Source organism: Mya arenaria, chromosome 2, assembly GCF_026914265.1.
Source record: "Mya arenaria isolate MELC-2E11 chromosome 2, ASM2691426v1".
In the NCBI taxonomy this organism is placed as follows: domain Eukaryota; kingdom Metazoa; phylum Mollusca; class Bivalvia; order Myida; family Myidae; genus Mya; species Mya arenaria.
Window position 1 is genome coordinate 54,218,937 of NC_069123.1, and position 23,663 is coordinate 54,242,599.

A 23,663-nucleotide genomic window follows, 5' to 3' on the forward strand; every position below is an offset into this window, starting at 1 on the left:
CAATGAAATAGAAAACTATGATAGGCCGCTAGGCCGCTCACTTCACGCCGCTAGGCCGCTGCACTGTTTGATCGAATTTTTGGGAAAATGTTGATATTCGTTTCTGAGCGATGATGTGTGCATAAAAACCTTTAATTATAATTGCTTTTTGAAGAAAATGCATTTAAAATGCCTTGAAACAAAAACAATTTTATGCAGCTAGGTCGCTAAGCCGCCAGGGCGCTAACTTTACGCCGCTAGCCCGCTAGACCGCTGAACTGCTCGATCGACCTTTAAGAAAGTTGTATTATGAAGAAATGCATGAACAACAGTTACTGCTTTGAAATAGAGAACAACTGTAGGCCGCTAGGCCATGCCGCTAATTTCACGCGGATAGGCCGCCCGGCCGTGAGCTGCTTACTTCACGCCGCTAGGCCGCTAACTTGACGCCATTATGCCGCTAGACCGCTAACTTGAATTTTCAAACATACTGAGTAAAGCAATTGTGTTAGTCGTCAGAGAGTTTTGAGATTCACTAGACGAAATAGTGTCCCTAAGAAGCGTAAATATGGTATTTATGCCGGCTATAAACTCCTTTAGTAAATGAACAGATATTTTAGACTTTTAATTGCTTGTGTTTAATATATGTTGCACCTTCTTTAAAAACACTTTAAAAATATTATTCAGTTCCGAAATGGTTATGGCTTCCGTAAACGATTTAGCTTTTTTTAAAGTCAGTTGCCTAACGCTCATTTCATGTGTATGTTTAGGCTAATCTGTAAAGCTTACACTTCTAGCATCGGCGTCATACCTCTATCACAGGTTGTTAATAATAATAATAATAATAATAATAATAATAATAATAATAATAATAATAATAATAATAGGGTTAGATGTTATACCTACGATTAAGCGATAAACATTGCTGAAAATGAAATGTATAGTTTTTTTCACAAATAAAATTGGTCAAAGTGGTATGAAAAGTAAGATTATATGCAAATGAACTGGAGATGTTGAAATTGTAAACGAGTTTTTCTCCCACCTCAGATAAGTAGATCCATTAATTTAACCATGCTAGAAATTCTTATCTTGCCCACGGTCGAAGATAAAATGCCCGTATGGAACTTCTTTTAATGGTCACCACATTGTAATTACCTCCCTTGTTGAAGACTGTCGTCTGTAGTGCATCATGGAAACCTTGTCTGGTGGCAATATTTAGAACGCAAGTTAATTATTTCTCGCTTCAAATGTCACCAGAAAACAGTTTTCACGCACCTTTCAAGAAATAATGCTTCACTCTTCTTAGAACTATTTAAAGACCGATCAGACCATTTACATACTCTGAATCACTGCGCGATTATCCATGACAACCACAAATTATTGCATATCCGTACGCAATTATTTTAACAAAGCACAAAAGAGTTCCGGCAAAAAATACATTTTTACTTAATTTTGTTTAACTGAGGTGGGAGAAAAAGCTCGGTAAACCTCGTTTCCGCAAAACACCCTACGCTCGGGTCGGAATGAACTTATCTTACACTCTCGGCCATGGAAGATACTTATAATCTATTTAGGTGTAACATTGAACAACACTGATCGTAGTACCCAACAATTGAATTGTAAAGGTTTAAGATAAAAATTGACGTCAAATTAAAAAAGTATAAATGTAAACCAAAAGCAGCTTTGCAGGTATTTCATCCATTGTTTCATGTATTTTACACATGCGTGTGAAATATGGTGATTTACATATTGTACACATTTTGAAAAGGTACATTTGAAATTTTACTAGGCAATCAACTTTTAATGCTGCTGTGTATGGCGAATTGGGTATATATCCGTTACATGAAGATACGTACGTTTTCCGATAATGATACTGTTTCAAACTGAAGCAGAATAATTATTTAGTTATTCAATCCGTTATCGGTGAGGATGCTATGTTAAAAATTGATAATTATTATAGCAGAATAAATTTCGAATGGATAATGATTAATCCAATTGATTTGGTAAGGCTAAGAACATTCTCACACGATATTGTTATTATTATGTAAAGTGGTGTAATGATCCACAGATGAACGAAACCCACTTCATTGGCAACGTATTTACAACAATGGCGGGGATATGCAAATGGAATTGGTGTTTTAACTCCGTATAGTTTCAATAAACTTAATTTGTAATTGTCAAAAAATGTTAAAAATGCAATTACCTAATTACGGATGTGGTCTCATAATTAAAGAATACATAATTGTAAATATGGTAACTTGGAACGGAACGTCATTGTCATTTGTGTGATTCAAATGAAAAAGAGGACGAATTTCATTTTATGTTTAAGTTTAAATCATATGTTCGGGTAAGAAATGTCAATTTAAAAGGTTATAACAGAGTTAGATCAAATATGTTTAAACGTATATAGCTGCTAAATATACACAATTCATCTGTAACAAATATGTATCCGAAGCATTGAATATCGCTCTATTTTATTGATGAAAATATGTTCATTTCATTAACTGTTATCTGTAGTTTGTTAGACTTCCTTTCGTGTATAATACTATAAGGTCCGGGGGTATACCGGGGATAGCCGGGGAAATGGGCCGTGTTTTTACCTTCCCAGTGGCCTCGCAGTGCCGGATGGATGCGGTGGTTTTGTATTCGCGCCAAATATAGCGGGGAATGCGCCTTACTTAGGGTCCCTTGGGTGCGGGGGCATTTGGCGGGAATTATACCATCAGTTCGTTCCCGCAGGGCGGGGGTTTTACCCGGGCTTGGCTGGACCGAAAGTCGAAGTCCCCGCTATTCCCCGGACCTGGAGGGGTCATGGTTACAATTGACTGGTGCATTAAATAACGTCTGTCTGGTCTTGGCCGTCAGGAAAAAGACAAAGCTGCGTAACAAACAACTATTACACCGCGGCTTTTTTCCCGAAGTACTACATGTAATCGTTTTGAGACTTTGAAGAGATATCTAAAGTTTCTAACATTTGAAGTTTCTTCACGTTCGAAAAATGTGACGATTTAAAGCTAGAATCATACTGTGAATGAAAGCAATGCTTTTGTCGAATTATTTTCAAGTTCGCTTCAATATACATAGAAGATTAGCACTGAGCTCAAGAGTCGTTAACAAGAGATCAGAAGTGTTGTATGATTAACTTAACACTCTTATTCAAAATCAATACATACACATCTGTAACAAACATAAATTTTAATTGATAAACCTTTAATTACTTACTAAATAATGCATTTATATAAAAAAAATACTGATAGCAAGATTGTAACCGTGTACAAGACTGTACATTTCTTGGTATCCTTCATAAGAACCATTGTTTTCGACATTTATTCGTCCTTTTTTGAATATTCAAACACTGATTCCATTAATTGTGGTAAATCATATTTGACAGTAAGAGTGCATCTATTGAGACTTGCAAGTGTCAACTGTAATAGGGCTTTAAAATTAAAACAAAATGTGAATGTCTTTATGCACCAGTCAATTGCAACCACGCCCCCACCCCCGCCCCCCAGGTCCGGGGAATAGCGGGGTCTTTGACTTTCGGTCCAGTCAACCCCGGCTAAAATCCCCGTCCTGCAGGGACGAACAGATGGTAAAATTCCCACAAAATGCCCCCGCACCCCAGGGACCCTAGGTAAGGCCCATTCCCCGCTACATTTAAAGCGAAGACAAAACCACCGCATTCACCCGGACTGCCACCTGAAAGGTAAAAACACGGCCCATTTCCCCGGCTATCCCCGGACCTTGGGGGCCGTGGTTACAATTGACCCGTGCATTATCTATGCGGTTGCTGTTGCATTTGCATTAGAACGTTATTTTGTGCAATACTTCGTATATAGAGAATTCATTATAGACAAAATGCCCCCGCACCCCAGGGACCCTAGGTAAGGCCCATTCCCCGCTATATTTAAAGCGAAGACAAAACCACCGCATTCACCCGGACTGCCACCTGAAAGGTACAAACACGGCCCATTTCCCCGGCTATCCCCGGACCTTGGGGGCCGTGGTTACAATTGACCCGTGCATTATCTATGTGGTTGCTGTTGCATTTGCATTAGAACGTTATTTTGTGCAATACTTCGTATATAGAGAATTCATTATAGACAAAATATCCACACACCCCAGGAACCCTAGGTAAGGCCCATCCCCCGCTATATTTAAAGCGAAGACAAAACCACCGCATTCACCCGGACTGCCACCTGAAAGGTAAAAACACGGCCCATTTCCCCGGCTATCCCCGGACCTTGGGGGCCGTGGTTACAATTGATCCGTGCATTATCTATGCGGTTGCTGTTGCATTTGCATTAGAACGTTATTTTGTGCAATACTTCGTATATATAGAATTCATTATAGACATATTGTATAATTTAAATTAGCGTTTGACATCAATTAATCTCGTGTAAATTACGGTTCATTTTTCATTTGGTATAACTGTATGTATAGATTTATATCAGAACCAGAAGACTATTCCGTATGCTTGTCAGTCAACAAAGACAACATTGACTTAACAAAGACATGTAATTTGTACTAAATTACCGCGTTTTTTGAAGAAATGGACAGGTGTTCAATCAAAATACTTAGCCCTACAGTTGACAATGCAGCAGTCAACTATTTTTACGCGAACCTGTATCAATTACTAATATTATCCAATCAAATTCGTTTATGTTATTGACCGTATGCAAACCGTTGAAGAAACAAAAGTATGCAAGAGTTTCAGTCACGTGATTTGTCGAAATAACTATTTCTCACTAATTACTTCTAACATAAAAAAGCTTTTTATTTTACGAACTGATTTTGTTTCATTCATTCCGTTTAAATAATATTCATAGAAAATTGTCCTCTATTTGCTTTGTTTATATGCAGAGTAAAACTAGGTCAAGAAAAATTCTCCCAACCGCTTACCCAGCGTCTGTTGTCCATCGGTAGCCATATTGAATGATGAATCTTGTTTTGAACGAAAGGTCGGAAAGTGCTAAAGTATTTTCTCAAAAATAACATGGTTAAACTCAAAGACAAGAAAAATAAGGTACGTATATGGAATCGCTGTAACACGTTTAATACTAAGATAGACACATGAATGATCCTTTATGTCCCTTTTGTCTGTAAATTCCATTTTTGTATCGGGTAAATGACAACAATTTCCCGAAAAAGTGGTATTTTCTCTCGACTTTTTCTGTAATTGCAAGAAAGGTTTTATTTAAAGAAGTTTACAGTTATCTTCACTATTGTAGTTTTGCACTATCTAACACCTTGGATATGTCGTACACTGTTTCTAAAAATGATTTTTAAATAAAATTAAAACGGTTTTTATCGGCGGCCATTTTGTTTGCCGATTGTTGAAATTGGTGCGATTGAAAGAACTTTGACGTTGTTCCGACAATATAAAAATATGAAACTACTTTGTATAATGTTAATGAATCATTTTTAACCATTTCCAATGGATGACAATGTTGATCTGTTGTTGTTTTTCCTTTCACCTGTTCATAGTGATCAAGATGGTCGCCTTCCCGCCCAGTGTTTTGCATTAAAACATATTTTTCTCTACGATTTCGCTTTAATGATGCAATGTTGGTGATGGATAACAGTTTGTGATTAACATGTTTTTAAACCTTTTTTGACATGGAGGTAATATTTTATTTCAGGTCCACTTTCCCACGGATTAAATCTGGATTTTTCATTAAATATTGAGTAAGATGTGATCAATAAATTGCAAAACAGTGTTACTGTATAACATAACAGTCAAGAAAATGGCCAAGGAAGGTGGTAACAGTGGCGAACATGCCAACCAAACCTATACCAAGTGGCTTTTGGATGCAATTCATAAAGTCAAAAGCCAAAAGCAAAGACCAAATGATGAACGCATTTGCAATGCTGTTCGTCAAATTCACAAAGTTAGCAAAGATTCACTTTTGGAGCAACTTGAACTTGCTGTGCAAGATGGAAGAATATTGAAGGTTATGAATAAAGGAATTTGTTCGTATAGAGATCCTGATATACGGCCACCACCGAAACCGTTAAAAGTGAGTCGTACATCAGATTTGACAAAGTTTGTTGTAAGAGCTGTAAAAAATGGTGATTTAGAGCATGGAATGACTGTCAAACAAATTGAGAAGTATGTGCAGGACTTGTACTCTGTGGAAACGCAAGAGTCCAGCTTTACAGAAAGTTTGAAATCAACAATAAGAAAGGGTATAGTACATGGTATGTTTGAAAAAGATGGCAAATTTATAAAACTGAAGGAGAAAACAATTGCTGGCAGTGGACAAAAAGTTGATGATGATAATTGTGAATATTCATTTTGCTTCGAAGAAGAAAATAAGGTGTGTAGTCAAATACATCAATCTATATATATATAATATATATAGATATCCTACATGAACATGTATCATCCATCCTATTACCATCATCATAGTCATTGTTCTATCAATTGCATCCATTTCAGTCATTGCTTCTGTTGTTTTTGTCATATCATAACATTTTTTATCACGTTTATTGCTACTAATCACAATCATTTCTAACAAACCACATGTTTTGTAACTAAATAACTTGTTCCACAAATTTTCCCTTACATCAAAATAGTGCATGTTATTTTGTATTTTTTTTAATTCAATACCTGTTAATTTTTTTGTTTCATACAGTTTATTGATGAGACATGCTTTAACAGGTACTAAACAGATTTTATTAAACAAGCCTATATTATAGGAGGTTTGTCGGCCATGTCCTGTGTGCAGCTTTTGTCTTGGTGATGAGAAAAAGAACAGAGATGGGGACCCTGAAGAGCTTCTCTCATGTGTTGACTGTGGCAACAGCGGTACGTCAAGCATTTGCTTTTTTCTGCAAATATACATAAATATATGTTGGAGAGTTGAGAGTGCTATACAAATGTTTTACTCTCAGTCTCACTTAGGAGATTGTTATTTCAGTGGTACATTTTGTTGACCTAGAAACAGACTCTAGTACTGATTCCACCAAGGATCCAGACTTGAGCACACTAGTATCTGTTTATAGCTGTCTTTGCAATCAACTTAACTTTAATTAATATAAAGTTAATTCTTTTAGCTGCTTCATTTTTCTCATTCATTGGCTAAAAATCTAGAGTGTTAGCTTATGAAGACTTAGTATAAAAAGAGGTAATGTTTCTCATTAAATGTTACTTTCATTAAACATTTCTCTGCCATGTTGAAACAACTGGATCCAGGTACATGTAGAATTTACATACTGTTACAGGAGATTGTTTCAATTTCAAGAGGGTTTAATTTTGCCAAAACTTTGACTATTGGAAAGGATTTTTTCTTTATCAATGAGAAAATATCTCCTCATTAGAGAAAATATCTCCTCATTAGAAAAGTCATTGAGATATTGTCAAAATATGAAGTTAAACTTTTAAGGAATATTGTCAAAATATGATGCAAAGGCTCATGCAAATTTTAAAGATTAAATTGAAAATAAGCTGTACGCTTTGAAAATTCTACCTTTTGTCTACCTTTTGTCGTCTAGGGAACTTCTTTAGCCCTAAAAGGCTAAAGGGATTTACTAGCCTTTTAGGGCTAAAGAAGTTCCCTAGACGACAAAAGGTAGAATTGATAAGAAAACGATTAAAGAGTGGTTCAGAAAAATCTACATTGAAAATGCAGTTTTCTATTTGTTACTTCTACCGTTTGCAAATCAGTTAAGCATTTCAAGACAGGCCTTTTTCTATAGTACCCACGGGTCTGACTATTGGACCGGTTCCTAAAGCAAAATATATGATATTTCTCCAAATTTTCAGAAAGAAATCTCAATCAAAAATATTTTTTTGTATGAAAGTCGTTTTACTGGTACTGGTTCATTCAACATCCTAATAAATTATGTGATGTCAAGTTTTTGGGATAATTGTATCCAGAAATCATTGATTTTCATCACAATCAGAGATCAGTATGAAATATCTGTTATATTATTATTCAGGGTTCTCAATAAGTTTAGGTTTAACCGTCTCAAATGATAAAGTAACCGACCAGCTTCTACTTATTCTACTGAAAATTCATTTAGTTTTCCAAATTTGAACCGGCCCTATTGCCATTTGAACCGTCCATTTTGGCCGGCAGCCGGTTCTTATTGAGAACACTGATTATTGCAATAGATATTTGCACACCAAGAATTGTTTTTTTCAGCCTTTCAGGTCTTATGAAAGGGAAAAGAAACATAATATTTAATAATTTCCTCATTCGCAAAAACTGAAAAGCTTGGTCTTTTAACTTAAAATTTCCAAATTCGAGCATATTTTGTGATAAAATTGTTAAAATGTTGAGAGTCTTTTTCCCAAAGTGGGCAGAAAAGGGCCTGAAAGGTTTTAAGCATTGAAAGATCATGGCTTTTGCTCCCTTCAAAGCAGTAAAGATAATTTCAAGTGCAAGATTTGTGGCCACATATTAATGACAAACCATCTGCACAGTCAGCCAAATAGTATTCTTTAACGAGGAAGGAACATAAACCAGCAAAGCTTTCATTCATGACTTTGTACAGTTTGCATTGATTTCACTTCAGTCAACCAATTAAATTTAATGCTTGAGCATGAGCGTCTGACCAACACTGATCATGTTCTTTGTCTGTTTAACACTGTTGAGTGTTCAAACAATTTTATAAAATGTTTTATAAGAAACTATCATTTAGATAGACAGATATAAACCAGTCCAGGAACATTCATTTCTAAGTGTATCAATTTCAAATAATTTTAGCAAAAATGAGATGCGACGTGTTTTAACAGATTTCCCAGTCACTGATCTAAAAGATTAAGGCCTAGAAAGAATAAGACTGTTAAAAATACATGTCCAAACTAAAGACATTTTTTTTTGTTACTTTCAACAGGTCATCCTTCATGCCTGAAGTTTTCAGCAGAACTCACAAAAAATGTCAAGAAGACTCGGTGGCAGTGCATTGAGTGCAAGACCTGTTTCTTCTGTCGGAAAGCTGGAAGAGAGGTGAGCTTACTTGGAAAGATGCATGAAGATATAATGACTTAGGTTAACACAAAAAAGTTTGAGAAAGTCAACAATTGTCATGATCTGTTCTGCCTAAGGAAGAGTTAAATAATAACTGTAGCTTTTACTAAATAGGTTGATAAGATTCAGAGTACATGCAAGTTTTAGGTACAAAAATTAATACAGACAGTTGCAACTTTTTAAACCCTGTTAACAAAGCTGTATTCAAATTAACAATCTACAGCTGATTATTTAAAAGTGGATACTTCTACTAACCAATCAAATCATTTAAATGTGTAAACTTACCAAAAGGTAACCTGTAGACACCTTAACCAAGTATTAAACAATCCACTGCTGAGCTCCTTTTCTGGAAAATTGTTAACTTTGCATTAGCATGTTTCTTTGTTTGATTCAGGACAACATGCTGTTCTGTGATTCCTGTGATAGAGGCTTTCATATGGACTGCTGTGATCCTCCAGTGATAAAAGCACCAAAAGGTAGTACAAAGTTTGTTTGCACACTTGTTAGGTCATCACACAAAACCAGAGCTACAGATAAGGGTCATAGTTGGCATAGGTTCGCTTTCAAATGCGCCAATTACAATAGAAATTCAAACATCTGTTATGTATTGGTACGAATACAAATTGTTTGAAGGGCAGACCATTACTACTATTAATTTACGACAGCGTCTCAAACAACCATGTTGACCAAGTTGAAGATGGCCGCTAAACCAGTGTCGAATCGATTCCTACACAGTGATTTTCCTTGATGGGTGTTGTGTTTTCTTATGCGACGGGAAGTAAGCGTTGTGCAGTGTTCTTGATCAATTCAGTAATGTGCTAAGTATCATCTCAATAATATAAAAACACATTTATTTTTTGCACTTTTTCAATAAACTTCATTGAGTTAAACCAAGGTGTACAATATACTTAACAAAATTACATTAATGCTTTAATACAATACACTTTAAGTCAAAAGTTATCTGTAGCTCTGCATTGACATCATGTTGTTATTATTTTAACTCCACCTTAGGTCCACAAGTATTTCCTTGTTAAATGCCTTAATTAGCTGGAGCTTGTTATAGGGTCATGTCATATGTAACGATATAGAAGTTGACATAATGATAACTTTTTTCATGTTGGTAGTAAGTTGATAGGAAACTTCTTAGTTGAGCTTATGTATACACATTCACTATCTGACATTATAGTTTTGTGGTAGTCAGTTGGACTAAAATCAATGATAACTTGCACTTAGGCGCACATTGGTCAGAAATGGGCTCCGTTACAGCAATATTTGATAAGCATATTGACAGCAATATTTGATAAGCATATTGAAAGCTAATTGTTGTACCTTCTGTACCCTGTGTGTATGAGTGTTTACATGTGCATGGGTTGAAGGCAATCTTTTTCAGACATATGTATGAAGGATTCTGTTATTTGCGCTTTTTAGGCCAGTGGGTGTGTAACATCTGTGATCCTGATCGAGGCAGTAAAAAAGGACGGAAATACCTTGAACTTGCTGAAAAATTCAAGAAAGGGCTAACCAAGTCTCCAAAAACACCAGATAGTGCAAAGGCTTTAAAACTTAAAGAAAGGTTGGCACAATTTTCAATCTAACCAAAATATGATTTGAAAGTTCAATGTAACTGGACTAAGGAAATTGAGCAATTTAAAAGGAGTGTTTTCCTAACTAAACAAATAACATATTATCTTGGAATGTTTTTATACTCGTACTGTGAAGAAGTTTGTCCATTTGTGTTCAACAATCTTTTTAGCCTTTTCACTTTTTCAATGAAAATGTCTTTTGTCACAGTGCCTGTTCTGTGTAAACCTTAGAATTATGTAAACATTGAGACAAATATGTGTAACAAGGCCAAACATTCTGGTGTTTACAAGCAATTGTTAATTATATCCCTTGATCAACTTAAGAAATATGGATGAATGTTGCATCATTGCCCCTTGTCTTATTATTAAAATAGAACACTTTACCAAAGCATTAAAATTAGTCATACTGTTTTAGCTGTCCAACCCCTGGTTGTGATGGGTTAGGAAATATCAACGGCCGGTCCAAACACCACAGAAAGTAAGTACAATGTTGTAAATCATGTAAAATTGTTGTATTTGATACATGTTAATAATTGTTTAAACTTGGAAAAACAGGTTATATGTATTAGATAACTTGGAAAAACAGGTTATATGTATTAGAAAGCTGTTATATTTCAGGCAGTTATATTTATTGTTCACTTATCAAGGTCAGAAAAAAAAACCCACAAACATTATTATGTTATTCAATTTTTAAGGCCTTTACTGCTGTTAAGAGTGTTAAAGACTAAAAAAATTTGTAAAAGCCAACTTCTGCATAAAATTAAAATTATAGGTTAAGTTACCTTTTCATGGCATTTTCTGGATTATTTTTAGATATTTGCTGATAGATAAGGGTTGAATATTTGAGGATATTTTTTATGCTCCCAAAGGCGGGCATATTAAAATCGCACCCTCCGTCTGTCTGTCCGTCCGTCCGTCCGTCCGTCCGTCCGACTCTATAACTCAGAATATTATGGACAGATTTTAAAATAACTTGCCACATGTGTTCGGCATACCAAGACGACGTGTCGCGTGCAAGAACCGTGTCCCTACCTGTAAGGTCAAGGTCACACTTAGGTGTTTATTCCCAATGGAATGCTGCATTTAAGGACATAAGAGTATAGGTTGTCATGTCCGGGCTGTAACTTTCCCTTGTATGGACAGATTTTAAAATAACTTGCCACATGTGTTCTGCATACCAAGACGACGTTCGTGTGCAAGAACCGTGTCCCTACCTCTAAGGTCAAGGTCACACTTAGGTGTTTATTCCAAATGGAATGCTGCATATAAGGACATAGAGTATAGGTTGTCGTGTCCGGGCTGTAACTTTCCCTTGTATGGACAGATTTTAAAATAACTTGCCACATGCGTTCGGCATACCAAGACGACGTGTCGCGTGCAAGATCCGTGTCCATATTTCTTAGGTCAAGGTCACACTTAGTGTTTATTCACAATGGAGTGCTGCATATAACGACATAGAGTATAGGTTGTCGTGTCCGGGCTGTAACTTTCCCTTGTATGGACAGAATTTAAAATAACTTGCCACATGTGTTCGACATACCAAGACAACGTGTCGCATGGAAGAACCGTGTCCCTACCTCTAAGGTCAAGGTCACACTTAGGTGTTTATTCACAATGGAGTGCTGCATATAAGGATACAGAGTATTGGTTGTTATGTCCGGGCTGTAACTTTTTCTTGGATGGACAGATTCTAAAATTACTTGCCACATGTGTTCGACATACCAAGACGACGTGTCACTTGCAAGACCCATGTCCCTACCTCTAAGGTGAAAGATACACTTTGTGTTTATTCACAATGGAATGCTGAATATAAGGACATAAGAATGTAGGTTGTCAAGTATGGGTGGTATTTTTTATGTTCAGAGGCAATTTAAAATAACTTGCGATATGTATTTGTTTAATCTTTAACTTTTCATGTACTGACCTTGTTCATAGGTCAATGTCACATTCAGGGGCATTCGTTACATACTGTGACGACTCTTGTTTATTAAATTGTTGATCTAATTATGAGTTCCTGTTTAATTTCGGGTATTTTGGAACAGTTTGTAATAGCAATGCACATAAATATGTAACCAGACTTTAACTTTTGAGTTAAAGTTTGTGTAACGAAGTGCATTTGAAGCATGATGTATAAGCAGTAATTGTTTTCAGGCAGTACCAGTGCCCTAGAATTCCACCAAACCACAGGATACCAAAGAAACTAGGGCGCAAGAGGCTTGGCAGTGACCTTGATAGCAGCTCTGGTAAACTAGTGGTCCAAGCAAAACTGCATTCTCGGGTTCCTGCCCAGGAATCCAGTTCTAGTGATAGTGAAAATGAAAGCACCTTTGAATCACTTGCAGCACTAAGTAAACCTAAAGGTTTAGTGGACGGTCTGTCTAAATTTTTTACACCTTCTGATAAACGTAAGTCTCGTGTTTCACTAAGCTCCAGTGCCACCCTAGTCCAGATAAAAAGCTCTAAGCCCACCAGTTTGATGACACAGACTAAGTCTCAAAGTCAGTCATGTAAGGCAGCAAGTAAATTAATCAGGAAATCCAAACTATACAATGTCCATAGAAAGAGGCGAAAGTTAATTGAGCCACCAGGAACAGGGCAACTTAAAGGACTTTTTGATGGTCTTTCACACATATTCACAGCACAAGGGGAAAGAAAACGTTCTATGGCTGTGTATAGTAACTTTCAAAAACGTAAAAAACTGATGGCAGATTGTGATAATTTGATTTCTCAATCAAAATGTGATAATTCTTTTTCTGGAAGTGATGTTAAGGACACTTTAACCAGTAGGCACTCTGTGATTGATGGCAAAATAGCCAATGCTGACTTGTTAACTCGAGGTCGATGGTGTGGCAGGGGGAGGGGGCGGAGTTCTGGGTTTGCCAGTGCATCTCCTCACTCACGGTTCAGACTGCCATATCGTGATGACTTGATGCTTGACAGCTATCAGTCGGACCAGTACTCTTCAACAAGCTGCGACACTGGCTCCCCCACACGCAGCGTCTCCAGTGACTTGGGCATGGGGCGGGGCAAGAAGGGTAAGCGTCAACTCAATGGTTGGCTGTTTCCTGTGATAATAGCAGCTAGATTGCTAGTACGATCTTTACTTCTAGTAGACTTCATAGAGGGAGTTTGTTCTACCTTATCACTCACCTAATACTTCCATAATTCATCAGTGTGTATGCATGCTTACCTGAGTGGGTGTCTTGATTACTTGTCTATGTTGACATCACAAGCTCCTGTCATTCACGTTCCTTGTGCTGGCGCCTCTCTGCCTTAACTGCATGAACAGGTGTAGGAAGTGCTTTGCTACGTTGATAAATCTGGAAATGGACGTGGGCTTCAAAATTTACAAAGAAACATACTGCAACTGGAGCTTTTTGAAACGCAAGATTGCCAAAAAAGCTAGTGAATGCGCATAGCTTAAAATGGTTCAAAGGTGCTAAAGCTGCTATGGTTTAGTTATGGCAGAGTGGTGTTCACTCATTGTTCATATCATCACATCCTCCCGGTGCACTGCTTATCTAACCTTGCATGTGTTCAATTATTTGATCCTTTTCCATTTATATAATTTTTATTAGTGTTATTTGAGACTCTCCATTGCCAGATTGTGTTCATTTTAGTTTTATTTATATCGCTGATATTTGTTTTCCTGATCATGGTGCCTAACTTAGAAACTTTCATAGCAGACTGAACAATATTATTAAAAACTACTTGACATTTATGTTAACTTGAATCTCTAAAAGATACATACATAAACACAATCACACTCATGCACACACACATGGTTTTATTTGATTCTGTATGTCAGTTGTATTGAATACAAAAAAAAATGAATATATTTTCTATAATTTCCAGCAGTATATCCCATTAGACACAAACCCAATATAATTAGAAAATGTCTCTACTGTTTTCTACCATATTGACTATACAATAAAAGAATGTTTTGGTGAGAAGTGGTTTATATTGTGTGTGGTTGTTGTGTTGCAGACTCTGAGGATGGTGGTGTATGTGAGAGCATGCTGCCCCCAGGGGTGGAGCAGGAGGATGTGGACCTATTTAACCAAGCCCAGACTCGAGCAATAGAAACACTCAACCAGGTATGCTACACTCTATCCAATGGTCAGGGTCTAATTGTATGACCTACTTCAAAGGTAAATGGTCTCAGTGGATTTCATGTTCAAATGGTCATGGTTTAGGATTCATTTTGGACCAAGTGTTTGTGAATGAATGCTAGAGCATTTTCATATTTTGCATGATGTTTATGCAAGTGCTTCAAAGAGTGAACATTTAGTCAAAGTTAGTTTGAAGTTTTATAGCTAAAAAGCATGCACACATCAATGCTTATCTAAATAAAAGATAATCAATCATGTATTTGGTTACAAATTGCCTCGGTTTCTTTCGGGCTTCTCCTTTAGAGAATTTGCTTGCTTATTGTTCAGCAGCTCTACACTGTAAATTTGTGTTACTTGCCTGTAAACATTTTATGCAAAGGATTTCAAATTCAGTTGTATTAAAGAAAGTAGTACCTTTGCATGCAGTGCACCTCTTATTGTTGATTAGTTTATTCATTTATTCATATTAGTACATAGACTTTTTTGTTTATGGATAATGGTGTATTATTATATCATTTGTAACTTATTTGCATTACCAGTTTTCTGTTGTTGTTTTTTGTTTTATCTGTAATCACATTTATATTCCATACCATTGTGTATTTAGTTTGAAAAGACTCAAGCTCTGCTTATTAGAGATCTTGTTGCCAAACTGATAATGCTTGAATCTTTCTTCCTGGAGTTATGTGGCTGCAACACATAACTGGAAAAAATTAAACCTATTAAATGGAGCATATTAGTTTGCTGCAAAGCTTTAACATACTGTTGTATATAATCTTGCACAGTAGCTTGAGCCTGGCTGTATGATGAGTTTGCTTGCTTGCCTGTTGTAGTGTGGTTCTGATGTTGTATTGTTGCCCTGTTGGGTGACAGCTGTCTGCTGGTTTCCAGGAGTTGGCTGAGCAGCAGGCACGAAGGGATGGCAAACCAACATCTTCACACTCCCAGCCCTGCCAGGAGGAAATCAAGACAGACCCAGTGAGCCCTGTCCCTGGCCCCACCCCTGTAGGGTCAGCTGCAACACCAGGGCCAGGGTCTACCACACCCCTCAAATCCTCCCAGTCCAGTGTGGGCACCAGTCAGCCTCCCCCAACCCCCAGTACCTCCACATCAACAGCAGGTCAGCTGCCCTCCCAGGGAAGATACCCACCATGTATAGAGTTTGGAAAATACGAGATAAACACCTGGTACTCCTCACCATACCCACAAGAATATGCCAGGTAAATAATTGACACAAAGCCATTCTGGTGTCGGATTAGATATGTAGTATTTGCACTTAACCATGACGATACAATATTGAATAGATTATACTGACTGTTACTGAATGAATTTGTTAAGTTGCTTATTTTTGTTTTGTAATTACATTTATAACATTTCAGGTTGTCAAAGTTATACATCTGTGAATATTGCTTGAAGTACATGAAAAGCAGGAGCGTTCTTCAAAGGCATATGGTAATGTATTTTCACTTGTCAAGTGGATCTTTTGGCAATATCTGTCAGTGATGGTGTGACAGACTATGCCTATATTTTATTGCTCTTAGATTTCTAAGCATTTTTAATGTGTCCCTTGCAAATCATGGCTTTTCTGTGGCATCATCAGCATCATGACCCATGACTGATTTTAGGGTAATGGTGACCTTGACAAGAAAAATGAAGGGTGCTCTTGACAGGCAACAGATCTGATTCGCTGGCACATTTCTCTCGCATATTGAGCAGATTGATTGGTGTTTTAAGCATCTGACAGCATCATATACCTCTTTTGTCTGTATTGAAAAGTGTTTCACCCTAAAATCTATTTAAACATTTAGTTGATTGATTCAGGTGCTCTTGTGTGCATTGAACAACAGCTATGCACTGGCTTGTGGAAAACGGCATTTCATATTTTCTGATTTTGTTAATATTGCAAATAACAGAACTGGTTCCAAATAATCATAATAATGGAGGAAAACTTTTGTTCCAGAATAAGTGTGGTCTGCAGCACCCGCCAGCCAATGAGATCTACCGGCACAATAACCTGTCAGTGTTTGAGGTGGACGGCAATGTGAGCAAGATCTACTGTCAGAACCTGTGTCTACTGGCTAAACTGTTCCTTGATCACAAAACACTCTACTATGACGTTGAACCCTTCCTCTTTTATGCTATCACACAGAATGATGAGGAGGGTTGCCATCTGGTCGGGTACTTTTCAAAGGTAGGGTTTTTGCATAACATTCTACTGTACACGTACATAATTTTACACCATGATAAGTGATGCATGTATTTAAACAGATTTCTCTTTATAACTGAGCAATTTCCATTACAGGAGAAACACTGTCAACAGAAGTACAATGTTTCCTGCATCATGACTATGCCCCAATACCAAAGAAAAGGCTATGGCCGGTTTCTCATCGACTTCAGTAAGTTGTAAAGTGATGTTTCTTAGCATCCTTTGATCTTAAATTATTTTAATATCATTATGAGAACCATCACAACTGTATAACAGTTCTAGATGCTCACCATTTCATTACAGAAAATATATCTACCTAAATGGTATCCATAGTTACTTGAATCATGAATAATGAGTAGATGCTTTAGAGAGTTTTGTAACTCTTATGTCATGTTACTCAGGCTACCTGTTGTCTCGGCGTGAGGGTCAGACAGGCTCCCCAGAGAAGCCCCTGTCCGACCTAGGCCGAGTCAGCTACCAGGCATATTGGCGCAGTGTCATCCTGGAGTACATTGCAAACTGCCCGGCTGAGACATCCATCACCATCAAAGGTATCAATTAATCATATCGCATAACTTATTTTATGCTCAGAAATTACATACTTTTATATCCTGGACATATATACATAATTACAATGGTATTCTTGATTGTATTACTGAATAATTATTACATTTTTGAACATCAAAACCTACAAAAATTTATTTAAAGGTTCTGTTGCACATAAAGGTTTTGTAGCACATGCACAGATTTAACTTGTATGGTAATTACAGGAATAAGCCGGCAGACAGGAATGTGTCCTCAAGACATCACTCAGACGCTACACCTCCTAGCCATGATCAAATGCCGCAATGAAAAGTAAATATAAAATCAGATGCAATTCTTACCTAATAATATTAAAGTTATAAATTAATACAAAGGTTCTGTTATACAATTCAGAGACATGTAGTATACATGGAATTGACACTTTCAAAATATTGATTAATCATTTACATTTTTACAAAATGAGTCGACTTCAAAACAGAACATAAACGTTTCAACGGAAAGTTGATAAGTCATAGAAACACCACTTATTGTTTTCCATCTTGTTTTTAGGGTTGTGGTGATGGTGAACCGGCCATTAGTGGATGATCACATGGAGAGGCTGCAGTCTGGCCGCTCCCGGAGGTTGGACCTAAACCCAGACGCTCTCAAATGGACCCCGCTTATCTCCAGCCAAAGTCTTGCAGAGGAAGAGAAAAACACGGAAAATGAGGTCAGTAATCATGTAAGTGGACTCTTTCTTCTTTAGCATGCTTCCATCACTTGCTTTCACATTTGAGGCGATGAAGCTTTTCACTTATCTTGAACTTTTGCTTGGCAATGGTTATTTGCAGTTTCAACTTTAAAGTAAATTATTTCTCAATGTAATTGATGATATAATTAATGACAGCTAGAATGGTTACATCCTTCTTTCTACTGTTTACTTGCAGCTGAGGAAGATGTCAAAACTTGTAAGCAGCATGTCTCATGAGTTTGGGAGCAGCCCGATCAAGAGTGACCTGGATGGCTCGTATCTGAGCCCTATCAAAGAGGTTGTGGAGGTCACAGACAGCACCCCTGTTAAAACACCTCCCTCTCCCAAAGACAAACTCCAGGTACAATATCTTAAATTTAATTTACAGCTTGTTTGGCTATGTGGGTTTTTTTCAAAATTATAAAAGACTTAATATTGAAAAGGATATTAAATCAGTGGAATAGTTATCTTGCTTATGAAAAATAAGTGTAAACATTGAAACTTCAGAAATTATTTATGAACATTCAAAATATGTACAAGGACTGTCTCTTGTTCCAAGTATTCCACAAACATTACTGTATGCCTTGATTGTGTTCCCTTTTTCATTTTAGAAACCAAATAGTATCCCCAAATATTGGATTTGCATATATATTAAATGGTATGTTTACTTATTGTACAGGTGCGTAAGAAAAGGGGACGGAAGAGGCGATTGCAGAACAACCATGTGGGACCAGAAGATAAGAGGACTAAATATGACTCTGATGCCGAAGATGAAGGTAACAGTGTACTCTCCTGAACTCTTGTCATATAAAATGTATATGTTTAAATTTATACAGGAAAAATTTCCTCTATAAATACATCTTTGAAATAAGTTCATAATTTTCAAGTCAATAGATAATATATATACATTTAGAATTAAAGATAGTATAAATGTACCTATTCATTGTATTTTTCATTTGCCCATTAAAGGAAAAACAACTTATGCATTGTGAAAAGTATAAATGAGCAACTTTAAAGCTTCACAAATGTGACCCCTCCCCTTCATATTTCAGATTCTGGTGATGATGAGAGCATGGACACCAGGAATGCATCCTTCCTGACGAGTCGCTCTATGGCTGACTCCGATCTATCCATGAACAATCCCCTCCTGTCCCCCATTGTTGAAAAACCTCGTAGTCGAGGATGGCCTAAAGGTGTGCCAAGAAAAAGGAAGGATGAATCACCGGCTTCTCACATAAAAGATAAAGTGAGTTTTGTTCTCATTCAATATACCGTATTTATGATGGTCGATCTGAAGGGAAAAAAAGTGTGAAATTTTGATGTCTATAATCACGACAGAACTTAAAATCTTTAAAACTAGGAGTGCATCTAAAGATATAATGATAATTTCATATATCCTAAGGCTGTCAGTGGTCAAAATTGGTACAAGCCCGCAAGCCCTTCACTGGTAAAATGTCTTTCAGGCTTGTGCATATTCTGAATTTTATATAGCAGGGCTTGTTAAAAAATTTGATGTCAAGCAATAGTATTAAAATTCAGGCTTGTTCATCCAAAAGTATAATTTCGATGACAGCGGTTGTTCATTTAATGTTTGTGATAGATTTGAGGTGTAACTGATGTCTATTTGTTTTCTTGGTTAAAATCGACTTTAAAATCTTCATTATGGTCAGTATGGCACCAAAGGTTCGGTTTGTAACTTATTCTTAATTTGTTTAAATTTTTATTTAATGGCGAATCATGTTGGACCCTTTCTATACTTAAGGGGAAATAGTTTTCTGTTTAATATGTGTTTAAATGTCACATTTAATAATAATTGTGTTGTACCATGTTGACAACAAGTTTTTTGTAAGTGTATTGTACTCTTGAAAATTGCAGCTTCCTAAAGCACGGGGTCGTGGACGAGGTCGAGGGCGCAGACCAGGCCGCCCACCACGTATAGCAGCTGATAGTGGCCTAGATAAGCCAGTCCTGTCCAGCTTGGATGAACTAGGAACCGAAAAGGATGAAAATGAAACAAACGAATTACATACTGACAACTCCCGCTACAGAGATAGACAGCTTCCCAATGGCGAGTTGAACTTATCCAGTGCATCTTCAAGTAGTGATAGTGAAAGTGAAGCTGATAGTAAATCTAATAGAAACACATTGTCTCCTGCAATTCGTCAAAGAAGTAATGCTAAAAATGGTGCAAGAAACACTGGATCAGAAGATCAAAACATAGGTTCAGAAATTCTGAACCATAAATCACCAGTGAAAGGTGATCAAAAAGTGACCCAAAAATCCTTGAGTCCGTCAAGTACTGAAGGTGTGCGGGATAACTGTACTCCAGAAGTGCCAGCTCATGTTCCTAGTCCATTACCTGTGCTACCAGAGTCAGGTTCTGAGTGTGTGTCAGACTCCATTAGTGATGATGTGCCTTCACTCACTCCACAAGTTCCTACCCCTCACAGTATTGACAGTTATGATGGACCTGTGGATAAGGGCCTTGAGGAAGTTCCACCTAAAAGTCCACAGACATCTGTAAATAACCAGTCTCATAGCGCAAACACTGAACAAACAAATGGTAATACCTCTAATACAGATACTCTATTAAGTAGTGGGCAGCAGCATAAAGACCAAACTCTTGTTCCATGTGATACTTCTAATAGTGCAAAATTAAATGAGAGTGTTTCTTCAGAGACTGAAGAATTGATCGCAGACTCAAGTGCTTTAGCGAGTAGTAGCATTGTTGAACAAATGGCAAATGAAGACTTAGAAAATGAAATGGATGATTGTGATGAAATTGACAATAATTCAATGGGTGATATTCCTAGTGATGACAATTTACAAGACTTTGACAGTGATACCTCCACTCAAGAAGCTTTACGGGCCACTGAAAACCTTGAACAAGTTATAGCAGCAGAATTAAATAGCAGTCTTGAACAACCCGATGAAACTCAGAATGCAGCATCTGCTCTGACCAGTGATACTTTAGTCCAGAGGGAGGAGTCAATGCACATAGACAATATGGTTAATGTGGCCAGTGTAGGAAGTGTACATAGCATCCATAGTGTGAATGTTCCCAGTGTGGAGCAGCCGGTCCCCCAGACAGAACATCCTCTGCCCAGCCCCAGGCACCCCCACCCAAGCCCTCACAACATGGTGAGCCCCCACCATCCAAGCCCCCACCAGCCAGGACCAAGTCCTCACTTGCCCAGTCCACATCACACCATGAGTCCACATCATACCCTGAGTCCACACCACAATGTCAGTCCACAGTGCAATCAGATGACTAACCAGATGTTCTCACCTAACCAGCAAATGAACAATATGAACAATACAGGAATGCCTAGTAATAGGTATGGTAGTGATATTGATGTTAACCAGTTATCTGGACTTGAATCTCCAACATCAATGAGCAGTACTGAGCTGCAAAACACATCCGGTGATAACAGTCTGCAGCAGCATAGGCAGCAGCAGCCACCACCACCACCACAACAGATGGGACCTTTAAACCCTGTTCTAACAGACTGTGCACAACAACAGCAGCAGCAGCAACAGCAAAACGCACAACAACCTCAGTTGTTTAACAGCAATCAATTCTTAAACAATTCAATGCCGATCTCATATAGTGGAACTTCTTATATGGATACAGTTAATTCAGCCATGTTATCTAATACTGCATATATGCCCATTGTATCAAGTGCATCAATGAACTTCATGACACCGAACAATTTCTCTCAAGTGTTGCTGCAGCCAACTCAACCACAGCAGACCCAAAGACTTTCACACAACAACACACCATGTCCAACCAATGTGCGACAGGCCAATCCAGGATTTGAAAATCGCCAGAATAGCTGCAGCTTGGCCAAACTTCAGCAGATGGCTAACGGTATGATGGAGATGATGCCCGGGGAGAACCAGCAGATGACACCGCCCCCTCTCACCCCACCCCCCAGTGTGAGCAGCATGTCCACCCCTACCTCAATGATGAGGGCCATGCAGACACCCAACGCTGTCCAGCAGTCCATGCAGCAGCAACAGCAGCAATTCAATAGACAATACCAGCGACCTAACAAATCCAGCTCTTCAAAACAGAAAAGTGCTAATGTGACTGTTGGACAGAACTTGTCTTTCTCTCCAAATGTTGCTATTCAACCAAATACGAACATGATACCAAGATATGACATCATGAACAGTTATCGTATGCAACAGCCTATGCTAAACACGGGCTACATCACAGCAAATCCAGGTTTTATTAACCCATTAAGGCAACCCAACTTGCCCATGCAAGTGAGTCTCAATATGAACATGAATGCTATCAACCCACTTCCAATGAACCCAATGAATATGAACCCCCAGCAACACTTTCAGCAGCACATGCAGGCGCCTCAGTCCAACAATATGTACACCACATACGGATATATTAATGGTGGTCTTCAGAATACATTAAACATGAATATGAATATGAGGCGTTAAGACTTGTCAGCTAGTGAAAGTGCTCATTAATTAAAACACATGTAGAATTTTTGTACTTCATTAATCCTCTTCAGGGTACTCGAACATCACTTATAAATTTAGTTGTCAATTTCAAGTAACTGTTGTATTTTATAAGACGAGTTGTTCAACTTATGCAACATATTATGTACTAGAACTACTTCTGTATAATTTGTGGGCTGGTCTCAGATTTTTTAATCATAATACATTAACTGTTGTTCTTCATACTTATCATTCCATCATCCCTTCATTTTTGCTAAATCCCATGTTTTGTGAAAAAATGAGGCATTTATATTAGTTTTAAGAAAAATGAAATTTCATATATGTAACATGTTTTTAATAGCAACTCTTTTATTTTTTTATTTTTCATCTGTGTTTTCTACTTGATGACTAGTTAAATGGCATATGTCTTAGTTGCTACTGGGAGTTAACACGTTGAACTAATGTGCTAAGTGTTCTAGTCCTGTAAGCCTGTCTTTGGTATAGCTGTCTGACATGGTTTACCTTGCCTATTTGCCATAAGTATTACAGTCAGCAGTAACGGTTGCCTTCTGTATATTTTGTGTGTATATTTTTGCTCGACCAGCATCAAATGATGTAGTCTTAATGGTGTTGATTGCACTCATTCCATGCAAGCTTTCTTTAGAACTAGGAGTGCATCTTAAGAGATTATGATCATTTCATATATTCTAAGGTTGTTCATTTAATGTTTGTGATAGATTATTAAAATTATTTCTTGTGTTTTTATGGTTTATTTATTTTATGAAATTAGGATGTGTTGTACAGAATATATTTTGTTGCCCACATTCAGGTTAAAGTCATTGGGTTATTTAAATGTCTTGATGGTATGCAGAATCTCTCTGTCAGATCTTTTTGATACTTACAAAGTATATATTTTGAGAAGGTAAAATGTCATCATATTTGATCATGCCTCATTTTAGTCATCATCACTTACTATTTTGTCTTATTTGTACATACTGAACTCCAATTGTGGATTGTGCATTTACTATTTAATTAAAGAACAATTTGTTGAATTTTACAGCTAGTTGTTTGTTTTGT

At 37.3% G+C, this 23,663-nt stretch overlaps 1 protein-coding gene across 5 annotated transcripts; it reads left to right on the forward strand.

The window, feature by feature from the left end:
- The first annotated feature begins 4,885 nt into the window (after nt 1-4,885).
- LOC128206957 (histone acetyltransferase KAT6B-like) lies at nt 4,886-23,643 on the forward strand. Of its 5 annotated transcripts, none has more exons than XM_052909713.1 (20): nt 4,886-5,005; nt 5,622-6,299; nt 6,682-6,790; nt 8,824-8,936; nt 9,352-9,433; nt 10,386-10,530; nt 10,956-11,018; nt 12,692-13,575; nt 14,528-14,637; nt 15,523-15,869; nt 16,029-16,101; nt 16,610-16,840; nt 16,952-17,045; nt 17,257-17,406; nt 17,626-17,710; nt 17,948-18,119; nt 18,325-18,489; nt 18,808-18,904; nt 19,181-19,374; nt 20,004-23,643. In XM_052909713.1, the coding sequence occupies exons 2-20, from the start codon at nt 5,727-5,729 to the stop codon at nt 22,584-22,586; spliced, it is 6,270 nt and encodes a 2,089-aa protein (XP_052765673.1). In that variant the 5' UTR covers nt 4,886-5,005; nt 5,622-5,726; the 3' UTR covers nt 22,587-23,643. The 5 variants fall into 5 exon arrangements, with proteins under 5 accessions (XP_052765673.1, XP_052765679.1, XP_052765687.1 ...); XM_052909719.1 differs by having other exon boundaries at nt 17,948-18,107; XM_052909727.1 differs by having other exon boundaries at nt 15,541-15,869.
- Nucleotides 23,644-23,663: the final 20 nt, after the last annotated feature.

Excerpts from the sequence above, each read along its gene's own strand:
- LOC128206957 (XM_052909713.1), top strand. The coding sequence starts at position 5,727 with ATGGCCAAGGAAGGTGGTAACAGTGGCGAACATGCCAACCAAACCTAT. Across the intron at positions 6,791-8,823 it reads TGTTGACTGTGGCAACAGCG|GTCATCCTTCATGCCTGAAG; the intron begins GTACGTCAAGCA and ends TACTTTCAACAG. Across the intron at positions 11,019-12,691 it reads CGGTCCAAACACCACAGAAA|GCAGTACCAGTGCCCTAGAA; the intron begins GTAAGTACAATG and ends AATTGTTTTCAG.